General features: G+C 39.1%; 1 protein-coding gene across 2 annotated transcripts in view; it reads right to left on the minus strand.

Annotated features, from left to right (window-relative positions):
• SOBP (sine oculis binding protein homolog) overlaps nucleotides 1-15559 on the minus strand; it is a 160149-nt gene that overhangs the window by 108834 nt on the left and 35756 nt on the right. For both annotated transcript variants that reach the window (XM_076003081.1, XM_012753122.3), the window contains exon 4: nucleotides 10603-10754. In XM_076003081.1, coding sequence (XP_075859196.1) covers nucleotides 10603-10754 — 152 coding nt within the window. The remainder of the gene's footprint in view (nucleotides 1-10602; nucleotides 10755-15559) is intronic.

The following is a 15559-nucleotide window of genomic DNA, read 5'->3' on the forward strand; positions in this document are numbered from 1 at the left end:
AACTTCCAGATCTTCTGACTATTCAAATCTCCCCGTTAGAGGCTCTCATGGCACTGTGCCCACACCATCACAACACTTGTCACAGTGGCAATTTCACATTTGCGTTATTATTTAAATAAATAAACACCTGTCCCCCATGGGACTGTAAGCGGCATGAGGACAGGGACTAGGTTTTTGTTGGCCACTGTAACTCCAATGACTAGCACAGTGCCTGGCATACAGTAGCTGCTCAACAAATATTTGTCAAATAAAATACATTACTTAATACCTGCGAAAGTTGCAACCTTCAAGACCTCTACTCCTTTGGCCAACTGCACTTGATGTATTCAGCCTTAGACTACATCACAATTCTTTTGAACACTTCCCTTTCCTTTCTGTTTAGCAACAGTTTCCAGCCATAAAGAAAGAAGCTTCAATGTGTGGGCAGGTTAACTCTTGATAGATAACACCAGCCTCATCCCATCCACATGTGGTCCAAAACATCTGCCTCCCCACATGCAATATGGTTCTTGGCCAACCTCTCCCAGGCCATGGACACTGATGAAACTCTGTATGGGGCTTCTGCTGCTCTAACTGTACTATCGTTCCTCTCCATAAATGGAGCTATCTAACAGCTAACCACAATCCCTTTGTTTTAGTTCTGTGCAATCTCATGTACTAGAGTTCAAAAAGAGTGGAAAGAAAGAGTGAGCACATTTGTCCTGGTATGAAAGCCAATGCCTTAATGATCAGGTTTCTCAAAACAGCTGGTCCTGAGTAGAAGAGGTAGTTCATCTAAGGACCCTATGATGAATGCTAACCACATTTTTCTCCTTCAATCCACACTTGGATTCCAGATTACTTCTTCCACATGTCAAGAGTAAATAGGCGTGACACATTCATTGTGTAAAGAATTCAACTTCATGAAATAAGCTCATGAGATCACCTCTCTTTTTCTCTAGGGGACATTTGCTGGCACCTACCATCAGCCACCACTCTGATCCCCTCCCTCTTTTAACAGTCCCAGATTTTCATTCTGATAGCTACCCTTCCTTGTGCAGCCCATGGGCTTTAGAGGAAAACGAGCTCAAGTCCAGCATCAGAGGGAAGCCCTGATTGGCACACGCTAGTCAGAGGATTCCATTGTTCTCTCTGGTCATCGTCAGGTGTGAGCATGTAGTATAAGCATAGACAAGTATGAATTTCCCGACAGTTTTTTGGAATGCTAGGACAGAAGAGCTCATTCTTGTGGATGTGAGCAAGAAAGAATGTATCCCTCATTGCTGCTAGCAGGCTTCCCATAACCTCTAGGGAGCTTGCCTTGGAACATGGCCAAAGCTCTATACAGAAGAATATAGAGGTAGAAAGAAATGTGACCATGATAAGACCACTGCGCTGCCCCAACCTACCCCAAAGTACACACTAGTGCAGAACTTTATAGCTCTATCAGATAAAAGATGCCTTTTAGTGTTTGCACAAGTCTTCGTTGGGTCTTCTGTTACTTGTATTAAAAAATCCTGATATACCCTCTAAGTAATCACCAAACTATGATTACTCTTAGAATAAATAGACTTCGAAATAATCTCTCTACCCAAAGATGGTCCCTTCAAAGTTACCATCTCCTTATCATGATGCTACCTCTAAGGGCAGAGCCTGAGAAGGCCTGTGGTCACCCAGCCCAAGAACTGGGTTCTGTGTGGAGCTTGCCTTCTAAGGCCCTAACCTCTCCACTGGGTTTGGGATAAGCCCAATCTGCCCTATAGAACAAAATCACTGTGTCAGAACCAGCACTATCACTCCTTAGTTCCTTTCTTCCTACACCTTCCTCCCTGCCCCCTCCAAACACACACACACACACACACACACACACACACACACACACAATAAAATAAAAAACAAAATAAAATTGGTTCAGCACACTTTTGCTACTGGGAAATGTTTCATAACTACTAATGAATAATTCAGTGAAAAAGATATTTTAAGTTTTCTATTGCCAGACACACCCAACTTTGATGGGAATGCTATTGCCTTTCTTACTCTCCAGGTCCCCTTTGCATACAGGATCTGAAATGCATTGCTTCCCTGAGAGAGGTCTGATCAACAGTGAAAATCAGATCCTATCACCCACCCTGCTCAACAGCTTCCAATAGCAGCCACCACACTACTGCCTTTCCACCTTCGCCAAACTACTGCCTCTCCAACTTCACGATGTGGCCCTCACACCTGGATCCCTCAGTTCCAGACATTCTGTCCTTCTTGCTCCTGCTCCACAATCCCAAGCCTATTCCTGCCTTGGGCGGGACCTCTGTGTCTCACTCCCCCTTCTCTCTGGGACCCTCTGCTATGAGCTCCTCACACAACTAGCTCCGTCACTTCCTTCTGTCCCTACCCACATGTCACCTCCTCAAAAATAACTTCTGTGATCACCAGATATAAAACAGTACCCTCTCACTATCCATCCCTGCCTGCACTGTGCTTTCTCTCTGTAGCACTTATCCCTACCTGAAATTGTATGCCATATATAGTTTTAAAACTTGTATATTATCTATCTCCCCTGCTAGAATGTAAGTCTTTCAAGGCAGGGACTTTTTCTCTTGTTCAACAGTGCATCCACCAAATCTAAAATATGCCTCGCACAATTATAGGGGCTTGATAGAGCTTTTTATTTTATTTTTTAAAGGATGAATGGATGAATAAATAACAAAGATTTTGGGTTTTTTTAAAGCGTGGCTAAAAACAAACAAAAAAGATACAGAGAGGCACTTGTCTCCTATTGGGCAAATCCCCCTTTTTCTTTGATATCAACAACTTAGACTGCTCCAACTTATGAGATATACAGTCCTACAGATTAGCACAGAAAGTGTCAGGGACTTCAAAGATTCTTCTTATAACAAAGATTTAGATGTACAGTCACAGATCTGCTCACCATATTTTAAATAATATGAAATCATTCTACCAAAAGAGATTATAACATATCATTTATTGGATCCATATAGAAATCCCCACTTTATCATGGAATGTTTGGCAAAAGGCCTGTGAAAAAAGATTAGCAGTCACAATACCTCAACATTCCTATAACTCATTGAAACCCCAAAATACACTTATTGGGGTGGGATCTAGTTCCTAATGCTAATTTGCTAATCAAGAAAGTTAAATATTAAAAAAGTTTTAGTCTGTGTGACAAATGTCATAAGTTCTACTATTTCTGTGGAAAAATAATCATTTCAAAGTCAAGGCAATTGTTTTTCCACAATCAAAAATGGTTAAATACTTTTAAATACATTTCAACATATTCATGAAGGAATTCTCCTACATGCCTCCAAAGCTCTCTCATAAATCATGATAGTGTTTCCAAAGCACATTTGGAAGTAAAAAATTCATATCTACTAACTATATTTTCCTCTATTCGAAGATGAATTAGGCAGAAAATACATTAATGTCTGAATTTATAATAGGAGTGGCTAACTCCTAACCAAAGCAAACTAATGAGGAATATTTTACCATGGAAGGATTAATCAGGGCTCTCCAACACTATGCAATTTGACATTTTGAGGACTTAATCATGAATGGATTTTATTCCCCTATTTACTTTTCATGGGGATGACTTACAAAGACACTACATGTTAAAAGCAAATTTAATTCTTGAGCTTCATCTTGTCACTGTAAAGAAATGTTATTTTAGATAATATTCCATAGCTTAAAAATAGTCCTCACAGAAGTAACACTACTAAGATTATGTTATCTCTGGGCCAAATTCAGCTCTTTGAGCAAATATCAACACAGACATACAGTGAGCCTCAGAGTCTGAAGCTGACTTTCCCTCTGGTACCAACACAAATTCTGGGAGGTCGTGATTATTGGACGCTGCCTTCCATCCCGGCCATTGATTATCTCTATCTTTGTTAAAGACTACAGGAGTTTCATTTAACTAGAGTGCTCAGTAAATTGCAGCAGAGTCCAAGCATCTTTATGGATTCATTAAACCATTGATCTGCCTTCGAGTGCTTGTAGTAGTGCCCAGCTCTGGCCCACAGCCTGTGTTTACAGAGAATGCACCAGCCTGATGTTTGCAACCTCCAAAGGCAGTCTGTCAGTAGACATTAGATTCCACTGTGTGCATAGCCACCCCAAGAGTGGACTGTAACACAGGAATTTCCCATCCTCAGTCTGAACTGCTGGAGCAGAAATTAAGTGGCCATCTGCAGCAAGATTTTCTTTATTCCATCCTAATCTGTGATAATATGAACAAAGAGCAAAGAGCCCAAGGAACAAAGAATTACACGCGGCTTGCCCAGTTCACACTTTCGCCCATGTGCACGAAAGCTATCCAGAGGTACTGAAAGGGAGGAAAAATAAGAATAAGCACAGGAATGCCTACAGCGTGGCTCTCCCATTTATAGCTCTCTTGAGTATACTCGGTTTTGTGACCAGATATTGCAAACATGAATAAGACAAATTCTCGATTCAATCTACTATCTTAAAATATCTCAAGGCAACTAGCTGCCCTCTTATGTATGCACTTATTCAGATATTTAACATTTTTAACAAAGCATCTGAATTAACATAGTATTAACTACTATCCCAGGAAGATGCATAATCATTCTCTCCTGGTTTCTCTGGACAGCTCACCGAGTACTCGCAGAACCTTCTCCCTCCTCTGCTTGTTATTAATAAGGTCTCATGACACCTCCCTTTTTAAGTCGGGCACAAAGAGTAACTCTGGGCTGAATGCAGCTTATGGTGGGAGAGCACATCAAAACGACCCATTAGATAATTCTTCAAATGCTCATTCTTCAAATAAAGCTGAACACTGTTAGTGGCAAGGTGAGAAACTTGGCAATGCAAGTGACTGGATCGATAAGGAGAACGTACGTTTCAAATGAATAGATCCCTTCCCGATCATTTGTTTCACTGGACTGCCCACTGCCCAAACAGACAGTTGGACTATGAACTCCAAACACGCACATTCATCACTCGGCAGCAGCAGTCACCAGAACACAATGTGGCTGATGCAATCTGACACTGTGGTTAATGTTAAAAGGGAGCGTGCCTTTTAGATGGATTGGATAATTACCGGCAGTTCAGATGAGAAAAACTTGATTTAAGTGAATAACATTAGCTATCACCAGAAGGATGGCCAGAGATTTACTGTGTCTGAAAATTAACATGTGCCAATAGCCCTGGGTATTGATCCCTAGGTGACCGGATTCGGATTTATGGAAAATCCCCCCTCTTCCTTCTGCTCACTGAAAAGAAATGTTGAACACAGAGAGGGGCTTGAAGCCATTTAGAGTTTTGATCATCTTTTCACATTTAATCTAAACTATCTAATACTATTTGGAAATCGACATCCATTCTGGGTAGTGGGTTAGAATTTTTCTGTTTCCTCCACAATCTCCTGAAATGTAGCCCATTAAAAACTAGAAGCGCTTGCTATTCCTCTCTTCCAGTACAAAGCCACTTGCTCCATTCTTGTTTGTGTTCCAGATATCCCTTGAACCAGTGTTTCTCAAGTGGTTTTCAAGCATTTTGGTAAACATGAAGATTACATGCCCTCCCCCACAAGCTTCTGATGGCTTTCCAGGGCCTTGTGTCCCACGCCACCTGCAGAACCTCTGCCCTGGAATGCTTGCTGGCTTTACTCAAGGGTCTGTGTGTCACTTGAAACTGACCTACACCTTACTTTACTAGGCAGAACTGTTCTGCTCTAGCCCCATCCCAAATGTGTTTCATTTTCCCCCTTCTCTGCTACTGCTTCTCACAGGCTTTCATTTGCAGCAGCTCATCAATATTCCATTCCATATTTCAAAATACGAGAGAACAAGAAAACAGTTGGGTTTGTTGTTCTTTCCCTAGAGCTTCCTGAGGACGCCCCTGTTTGCTGTGACCAAAAGGAAACTCAGCTGCTGGCCTGCAGACGAACGCCCTGAGAGGAGGAGGCCACTCTACATGCAAGGCAGTGGGCAGGCTTACAGCACAGTACCAAGGGACACTGCAGAACCAAAGCAATTGTCCAGCAGGCCAAGGTGCAAGTAGGCAGACCCAACAGGCTCACTGATGCCTGAGAAAAACAAGAGGCAACCACAAGAAGAATCCTGGGCCTTCCTGGGTGCATTTACTTGTGGACCAAGGATATTTGCAAGCAAATGGCAAGAGCAAGTCTGTGGCCTGAGCTTCAGATGGTCAGGGGGCAGTAATTGCAAGTAATTTCTTAATGTCCTTCTCCAAACCTTCATGAATGATAGCCATTTTGCAAATTAAATCTTGCAGGTATTTAAAGGAAAAAGAGTAGACAGGTTAATCGCTAGATTAACAGAAAAATTGTTACACATTTCTTCTGTACTACCAGGTTCTATAATTAAGTCTGAAACTGAAAAATCTTTCCCAGGAAATAGTCAAGTTTAATAAAAAGACAAATAGTCTATGTCTAAATAAAATATAACTCCAAATACAATGATGATAAATGCTAATTAGAGATGGGTTCTTCCAAAAGAAATCTCTTCTAAGAAGAGATTGCTACATACCCAGGGATATAGTTTGAAAGTAAAAGAAATGCTTATTATACAATATTCCTCCTGTTGAATATTTATGTTATTATTATAATGATTGTTAGGAAATCTTAATGGCATCATTTGCAGATGTGGTTTCCATCTATATCATCTTTTCTTTTTAATGCATCCTTATCTTTATCAGTGATTCGTGTTGCTTTCTTCCCACTATGGTCTGCTGGGAAATAACAACATTATGATATTGAGGAATTATTTCTATCTGTTCTTGTTTCAAATCATGGAAAAGCTAGAACAAGGAAGGTAAACGTTGGAGCTATTAGGAATGTGCATTTACTCCTAAATTATCAATGCTACTAATCCATCAAGAACACTAAAACTTGAGACCAAACAAGAAAAGTTAACAATCATTCTTTATATTGCCTGCTTTGGCCATCTGTCTTTAATTTTTATTTCCTGCTCAATATTTGGATATTAATTTAGACAATAGGATATTTCCCATGCAAAAGGAAAAAGATCAAACACAGGCTATTTTGGAAATGACTACTATTTGTGGTCATGTTTGTTACTCTCCTTTTTAGAGATATAATGGTTACAAAGAATTACTCCCTTAGGAAAGAATATTTTTAAGAGTCGATTATTATGCAAAGTAAAACTGGCATTGGCAAGTTGGACTAAATGTACAAGAGTGCAAAACCACTAAGGAGTCTCTGCAACTTTCCAACTCCTAGGTGAATCACAAGGCTAGAAATGTTCTCAAGTCCTAGAAGCGGGTAGGAAAAGAATGAGCTATTAGTAGGCTGAAAAATCTCTAGTGCATCAAGCAACAAGATTGATATCCCATTGTTCATCCGATGCCCACTGACTACATGAGGATTTTGCTTACCCACTGTTTTGAACACTTTTGAGCCAGCAATTGAGCCTTTTGGGATAAGAATTCTACAAAATATATTATGAATTAACAGTATAAACTTCTTAGAGCCAACATCCTGAAATGTGTAAACTAGTAGATTCCTTAAGTGAATACAGCTGTGATTCATGGCGCTCTCCTAGCAGTGTTTAATAGAAGTATTTTGAAGGAGGGTTACATATCTGTAGCAATCCAAACAATTCTTGAAATAAAATTTTAAATTCAGCTAAAATATATAACTTACATGCTATCAAGGGTTAACTTAGCTTCAATACATCCCACCTTATTGCATAGTGACAGGGTTTGGATGTATATGACATTTTCACCAACCCCACACCTTCCCATTAAACAGACAGAGACCCAAAGAGAAATGAAGGTTTGGGAAGCAAACGAAATTTGAAAAGCCCATTTTCAGTGGGCCGTCATTTTGAGAGTTGGGCTATTTTTGTCCTTGTTTTTAGCAGCAAATCAATTCCTGCTTCTATACCCAAGCGTTTGTGAAGAGGAAAGCACAAGGACCACAGGCACAGCTGTCCAATTTACATTCACAAATGCAGGTGTTGCTCAGACACAAAACAGAGGTCAGCTGAATACTGCTCCTAATTAGCTACCTTTTCTACTAGGATTTTTCTTTGTAAAGTTATGCATGCAATTTGAGTTCAACTCAGAGACCATTTTTAGATCCCAGCATGCCATCCAGCAAGAAGTGGGCTGTCATTATAAAGGATAATTTACAGCATAGTTAATTTTATGTTTTTTTAAAAATCTACACTATACCTAAGGCAAAATTCTGCTCTGCACACACATTATTCACTGTTTTCCATCTACTTCTCAATATTTAAAAATGTAGAATTTAGCTAGAAAAATCTGTTATATAGGAATGGGAAGAATTTTGCCCTTTTTATTAAGATTAAGAAAGTCCACAATTTTAATAATGAGGACTGAGGACTTAGTTAAATGATACAAGAAGAGAAGTAGCTATTTGCTATTGTCTTTAGTGGGAAACACCCAGGGGCTTATTACAGCGGTTCTTAGAAATGGCAGGATGGAGACTGGTATCTAATATAATCCATTAGGAAACCCAAGCCCTAAATGAAATGACCACAAAATCCTATCAGTTAACAGAAATGCAGCAGCAGTACATGTTTATTGTAATACAATATTGTTACAGAGATAACACTCTTTTTAAAAAAAGAATCCAGCAGGTGATATGACCAGTTTATTTTTTCTATTTCAAAAAAAAACAAAAAAAAAAAAACAAGAAGGTATAGCATGGCAGAGCTTTAGGATACATAAACAAAGGTGAAGATTGCAGAGAAGACAGGTATTGTATGCACACTAATAGACTACTAAAATCAGCCAGCAGTCGCTGGCTAACCACCAAACCACTGCAACTCCAAGGTTTTGCAAGATGTTCAAAGACCTACTCCAATTAACTCCTGGTGGTCCTCCTCCCATTGCTGATTTTACCTATTGTAAATTCCAAATACTAATTCTTATCTTGGCTCCTAGTTATCCGTTTTTCAAAAATATATGTTATGGAAGTTGAAAATCAATTTGACCTTATACTCTATAATGATGTAAAAGATAGTTTTTCCAAATGGAATCAGGTGCCTTTCTTCAAAGGCTTACTGTAAAGTAAAATCAGTTTGCAAAGTGTAACATGCATTGCCATGGTTGTGACAAATCCATCTTGATTGATTTTATTCACTACAGGCAGCCCATCAAGATTCAGACCTATAACCCCTCTGAATTATAGAAAGACAAAAAGCCCAGTTCTACAGCCATCTTCCAGGATGGAATGCAAAGTATTTTGTTGTGGTAAGTAGGGCTTTGAAGAAGAAAGCACTGGGCCCACTCCTGGGATTGTTACCCCAGTGCTCAGCATTCAAAATGGGAGCCCCAGGGTCTTGGAGATCATTTTAATCCCCCTATATTAAAACAAAACGTGTCTCCCATGTGTCGTTCTTCCCACCCTCCTCCCCAGACTCACGGGCCCCTCCCAAGGGAAAGTGAACTTGACCACTGACCGTCCCAAAAGAATTCCAAACAATTTCCTTACTTGCCTCTGTTCCAGTGAAGATTATGAGCCTAATTCTTAGAGACTGCTACTAAAATTCCACCCTGCTGAATTCTGCAGCCTAATTCTTTCGGCATTATGTTTTTTGGCAGAATGAATGTGACCCAAATTTGCAGGAGATAGTTTGCTGCAAACAGTGCTTCCTGCAATGCAGTGAGCCCATGATTAGCATTTCGGGATTGCAAATATCAAACTTTTTAAAAATCATACTGTTTGCTTTAAGAATGAACAGATTTTGATCTTGTATTATAGAAATGGAAATGCTTAGCAAAATGTGGATGATTTTATGAATTAAGGAAGCTTTACAGATCAATGGAAAATAATTGAGGACTAGTAATTTACCTCAGTACTTGGTGGCAAAAGGCTATAAACAGTTTGAGGTTTAAGAAAGCAGTTGTGCATGTATGTGTGCGTGTGACTGTAAAAACATCATGCATTCCATTTCCCATCGGTGATGGCTAAAACTCTTATAAAAGGACATTTTCAGACCTGGGATATTTCTTTTTAAAAAATAAAAAAAGTATAACCATGGCTGTTCCTGTGTTTACCCACCATGCTTCTCGAAAATGCTCGGCTGTGCAAGCAGTGTTGGTTCGTGTATTCATCATTTCACTTTTTCTCAGTATCAATCAACTTTAACAGGAAGTGTCAAGAGAGACTTGACATTTTTCTTGACTAGAACTTGTGGGTCAGAATTTGGAAAGAGCAATAGAAATATTCCCACTGGGAACAAGGATTACACAGAGAGGACTAACGCTTTCTGGCCATGCTTCTGTGGCTAGTTTCTTGGCTTTCATGGGAAATCTCTGCCACTCATCTCTCCCGGTCTAGTCTGTGTATTCTACTGCTGGAGAGACACTGCCGATTAGAATACCAGCTGCAATCGCCCTGTCCTCACCAGATCCACTCAGCCTCTCAGAATTCAAACACCAAGCCAAGAGAAACACATTAGAAGGGGATTCCTTATTCCAAAAGGTTAAGCATGACAGAGAAAGGGAACGGACAAAACAGAAAGAATAAAAGTATAAAAGAAAAAGGTGCACAGTGTTTTCCGCTAGAAGCTAGGAGGCACATGCGCGTGGGCTGGTGAGGCCTGCGTGGGCCGCCTCTCTCTCCCGTGCTCTTACCTTGTTTCTCTTGAAGTAGGCTCGCCGGCAGGCCGCAAAGCACTTCTCGCTGCAGAAGCTTTTCACCTCACTTCCCATACTCAGGGAATAGCGCTTGATTCCCACTTTCTGGCACCAGGCACACATTATTTGTACATTTGACACATCATCTTCTATAATAAAAGTATAAGAAAAATGTTCATATCAGAAGCAAACATCCCTTCAAACTTAGACACACCCTGACCCTGACAGAGCTACTGAGGTCTGATTTTAGTTTCCTGACCTCACCATTTTCTGACTGAGTAGGACAGCCAGCTCTTGGAGGGGAAGGCTTTTTGCTTTTTCTTTCTCTCTCTCTCTCTCTCTCTTTATTTTTATTTTGTGGCTCCTATGTTTCTAAAAGACATTTACTTAAAAAAACCAGAGCATGACTGCAGAGCCACCAGGGCTCTCAGGGCTTCTTATAGCCTGGTAAAATGCTTAAGCTGCCTAGTAAAACCTGTCCTAGTGCTAATGAAGCTTGTAAAATGACCCATTTCTTCAAAGGTTCTGCTGAAAGCCTACAAGATCTGTATTGGGTGGGACAATCTGTGGGGTGATAACCTACAAATGTGATGCCCTCACATGAACCTTGACAGTGAGGGGCCAGGCTCAACCATGGCAAGTTCCTTATTACTGTTAAATGATATGGGCTATTGTCTACTCTTGCAATATAATGATTCCCAAGCAAGGTGTTTAGTCATAAAAGGAGAGATGTGAGTGGCCAGGTTCTGGCAATGGAAAGGGACAAGCCTGGCTCACTGGGCAGCCTCTGACAACACAGCCTTCCAGCACTGGTGTGCTCAGGGAAATGCAGGCCAGATTTCAATTCCCCATGTGATGTGATTCATGGGCCCTGGATGGAGGGATGGATGGCAATGGGGGTGTCAGATGTTTCTCAGCCAGCGTGATGGTCCTATCAGCTCCTAGAGGACCCATTACTCATGTCATGGGGATACTCAGAATGGTTGTAGGTAGTATACAAATATTTCCACTATTTAAAATGCTGTGTTTCTTTTCCTTTGTATAAGAAGAAAACAAATTTAACTAGCACAGTGAGCCTGTGATACCACAAATACTACTGCCTAAAACAAAGATAGGCTTTTAAAGTGTCATTTAGTAAAATATATTGAGTAAATCATAGTGCAGGTGTAAGAAGTGATAAAAATTATGATGGTGATATTCAAATAACTGAAGTTTAGGAAACACTGGCCTCTTTGGGGTGGGGGGGGGGAGCGGGGAATAAAAGAAAACTTTAAGCAGAAGCCTAAGAAACATTTCCTTGCTGCCTCCTAGGGACTTTTGCTATACCTTAAGTTTTCTCTGTCCTCCCAATTGACTGTGTGTGTGTGTGTGTGTGTGTGTGTGTGTGTGTGTGTGTGTGTGTGACAAAGACAGAGAGAGAGAGGAGGAGAGAGAGAGAGAGAAAGACTGGCTGCCACATCTCTTCTTCCTTTATGGAATTTTTTTATAACCCATACTCATGCTCCAGACATGAATGGTAATCACAAAATCACCAACAAGCTCTAGTATAGTCTTCTCTGATTTCTAAATAAAATCCCCCAAAGACTAATTGCTAAGCAAGGCCTGGTCCATGAGCTGTTGACATATTCATGGTTTATAGAGTCTGTCATGCAATCACTCCATTTCTAGGGAAAAGATTTGGTTTGAGGCAGTGTGGTCATCAGCCTGCAAAATTAGAAGCAAACTGATTTGTAGTGCAGTGAGACAGCTTTTTTTTCTCGGGTATCATCACTCACAACTACTTTCAGCATTTTATTTACCTTAATGGGATAAATACTGTCATTTTAGTGACTTTTTCTATTTCACATATTATATACTGTTATCTATTTTTAATTGTCAAATGAGACTATAAAAATGAGCTCTGATGTTAGCTAAACATTTTTGATAACAAAATTTTCTTGAAATGGAGTCATGATATGAATTCAAATGTTTATATTTAATAATTTGTTCTATTCAAAGAAAACTTTTATTTATATTTTTACATGATTTCTAATATGGCATCTGTCTACATAGAGACATTTTACATGGTACAAAGAATTAACAAAGATCTATAATTTACCTTAGAATATGGAGTTTTCTTAAATTAGATTAGAAATAGCAAGTTTTTAAAACAATCAGCTGTCATTACTAAACTAACTAGCACTAATAGTTTCTATTTTTCCCAATCAATAAGATGCTTTAAAATCTTAAATTCCTGAAAAAGAAGATGATACAGCAGAACTCTCACAAATGATCCGTTGACAATAAGCTTGACTCTGGAGAAATCTGTAAAGAAAAAAAATTTTACGGGGGAAATCATTTGGCCTCACAGTTTAATGGGGAGACCCCACTTCCCAAGAAGCCATTTGAGAACAAGCATTAGATTCCCTTTGTTGTTTCTTCCTTTAAATAGTCTGGTTTAGGAAACAAAACATAAGATTTCTTCAGTCCTAGATCTTTAACTCTAATGGACCAACAATGAGATGAGAAAAGGTATAATATAAAACTATCACAAGACCAGGGGCTTAGTTAGCATGCCACTCGCGCCTGGCCTGGAGCAATGATGCTTGGAGCCAAAGGGCAGTCCCGTGTCTCTCCCAAGCTTCACTCCAGCATCACCAGACAGACCCATTTGTCATTTTTTAAAAGGAGACAAGGATACTTGCTTATAATAGACCTAACAAATAAACAAAAAAGTAGAATTTTAAAACATTAATTTTATAAATCATTGTTACTACAAAGTAGCAATATGAGAAGGTGAGACCAAAGAAATTGTACGTTATTGTTCTGTATCTGGCCGCCGGAAAACTCTTAGAATAGTGGTTAGTATCTGTTCTGTTAAATAGATCAATATTCCCATCCATTTTTCATAAAATTCTGTTTCATAAAGGCAACCACTTTGGAAAACTTCCATCAGGTTTCTGCTTTTCCTGTCATCAAACTGTTATCGATAGCTAACGATCCAAAGATGAATCTGATAAAGGGGTTATTCCAAAAATTCAAGAAAACATTTTCAGATATCCCAGGTATTCTAGACTTATAAAAGTCATTTATATTAATATTATACTTAAGAAACTAAAAAAGAACTGTGATTATCTAAATTAATTTTGTCAGCCAAAATATAGCTCGAAATTCTGCCACCAAACATGAGATAGTGTCACCATTCTTAACAGTAAGAAAAGTGAACTTTTCTTAAGTGCTTAAAGCCAAAGGGATTGGTTCATTTCAACAACCACATCTTTTTTCTAACAGAAGCCCGAGAATAACGTGCATGCTTTACATTGGAAAAATAGAAGTCTTCAGCACTTTAACTTTTCTAATTTCATCTGCTTTAAAATATATTTTTCAAACTAGAGAAAACCTGATTACCTATCTTATATTTAGGCTAAAGGTCTGTGCCATTAGAGAGTTGAAATTATCTCAAAGAAGATTCACATAACAAATTCCTATACTACATTATCTTACAGCCATTAGCCTGTATATTTTTCATGATGAACAATACAACAAAGGCAAAATGTTTACAGCATTAAATCACATTTCTAAAGCGGACAGTTTGTATAACATATAAAATTTTCATATGATAAAATCATATAAATATGTATCAGTCAAAATATGCATGTTTCAATTAATCATGAAAAATTTGTACCACCTCTTTAGGCTTTAATTAAGTAGAATGTTTAGGGCATATTCTTCTGAATCTAATGTTCAAAGAGCTATAGAACATTTTTCTACTTTACATCCCAGAAGGGGAAGTTGAGATTAATTACTCTAAAATGAAATCAAAATTGTATTTATTTATTATAGGGCAGAGAAGTACGAGATCAAGCATTTCTGGAATGCCCTGCTGAAGTTGTTTGAGAAATTGCCTTATCTGGTGACTTTTAAAAATAAGGATAGCAATTGGTCAGTGATCTTCTTGGGCATTTGAATTGGCTATAAATATGCATACTAGTTTACCTGACCAGAGCCCAAAGAAAATCCAGAGGGCCTTAATGGACCCCAAGCAATTAAACGATAGATTTACCACCCATTTGTAACTTTCACAGGAGTCCGGGACTGACAGAAAATTCTGAAAGCATTTGCTAGTGATGTTTATCTCCTCCAACTGTTCCTAGAATGCACACATCCAGCTAATCACTTCAAGACTTGAATTATATTTGAGACAAGTTGCAAGGCAGTCTGAGGAGACTCCTGTGTATTCCCCGTGCCGTGAAATAAAAGTGTGGCACGGACAGTACTGTGTTGATCTATTTGTTGGAGCCGCGATATTTTAGAACAGAATAAAGACATGGCCTGGAAGGCAGGCAAGAATCTAGAGTTAAAGTTTACTTCCTTCACAGTCCTTCTGCAAAGAAAGAAATTCTTCTTGAAATAATTCAATTCCAAAGGCTTTAAAGCAATAGAAGCTAAAGTCCCTACAGAGTCCTACAGAAGCTTCTGTGTAACTCCCTGTGTTTTAGAAGTGAACGTACAAGAAGACCCAAAGAAAACCTGGACCACTGATCCAAAAGGAAAAGAATCATAGCTAGCTATCATTCAGTACTTATTAGGTGCCAAGCATAGTGCATGGTTCATTCCAAAATTATTTAATCTCACTCACAACCACTAACAACCAGGCACGTACTAACATTATCTCTGTTGTACAGATAGGGAAAGTGAATTTAGAGGTTAAGTAATTTGCTCCAAATCACAGACTGAGTACACACCAAAGCCTGAATGACGCTCAGGCCATCTGACTGCAGAGCCCAAGCTCTTCACCACTACACCTTGGAGACCAGGGCTTTTCTAAGCATGTAAGATTATACACCATCCACACAGACTTCGCTCCACAAGAAAAAAATAAAAAAGAAAAGAAACTAAAAGCTGTCACAGATTCTGCTACTGACACAGCACACTGCTCAGTGACAAACCAATAGACAAAGAAAATGGAATCAAA

The sequence above is a fragment of the Microcebus murinus genome, chromosome 5 (genome assembly GCF_040939455.1).
Source record: "Microcebus murinus isolate Inina chromosome 5, M.murinus_Inina_mat1.0, whole genome shotgun sequence".
In the NCBI taxonomy this organism is placed as follows: Eukaryota; Metazoa; Chordata; class Mammalia; order Primates; family Cheirogaleidae; genus Microcebus; species Microcebus murinus.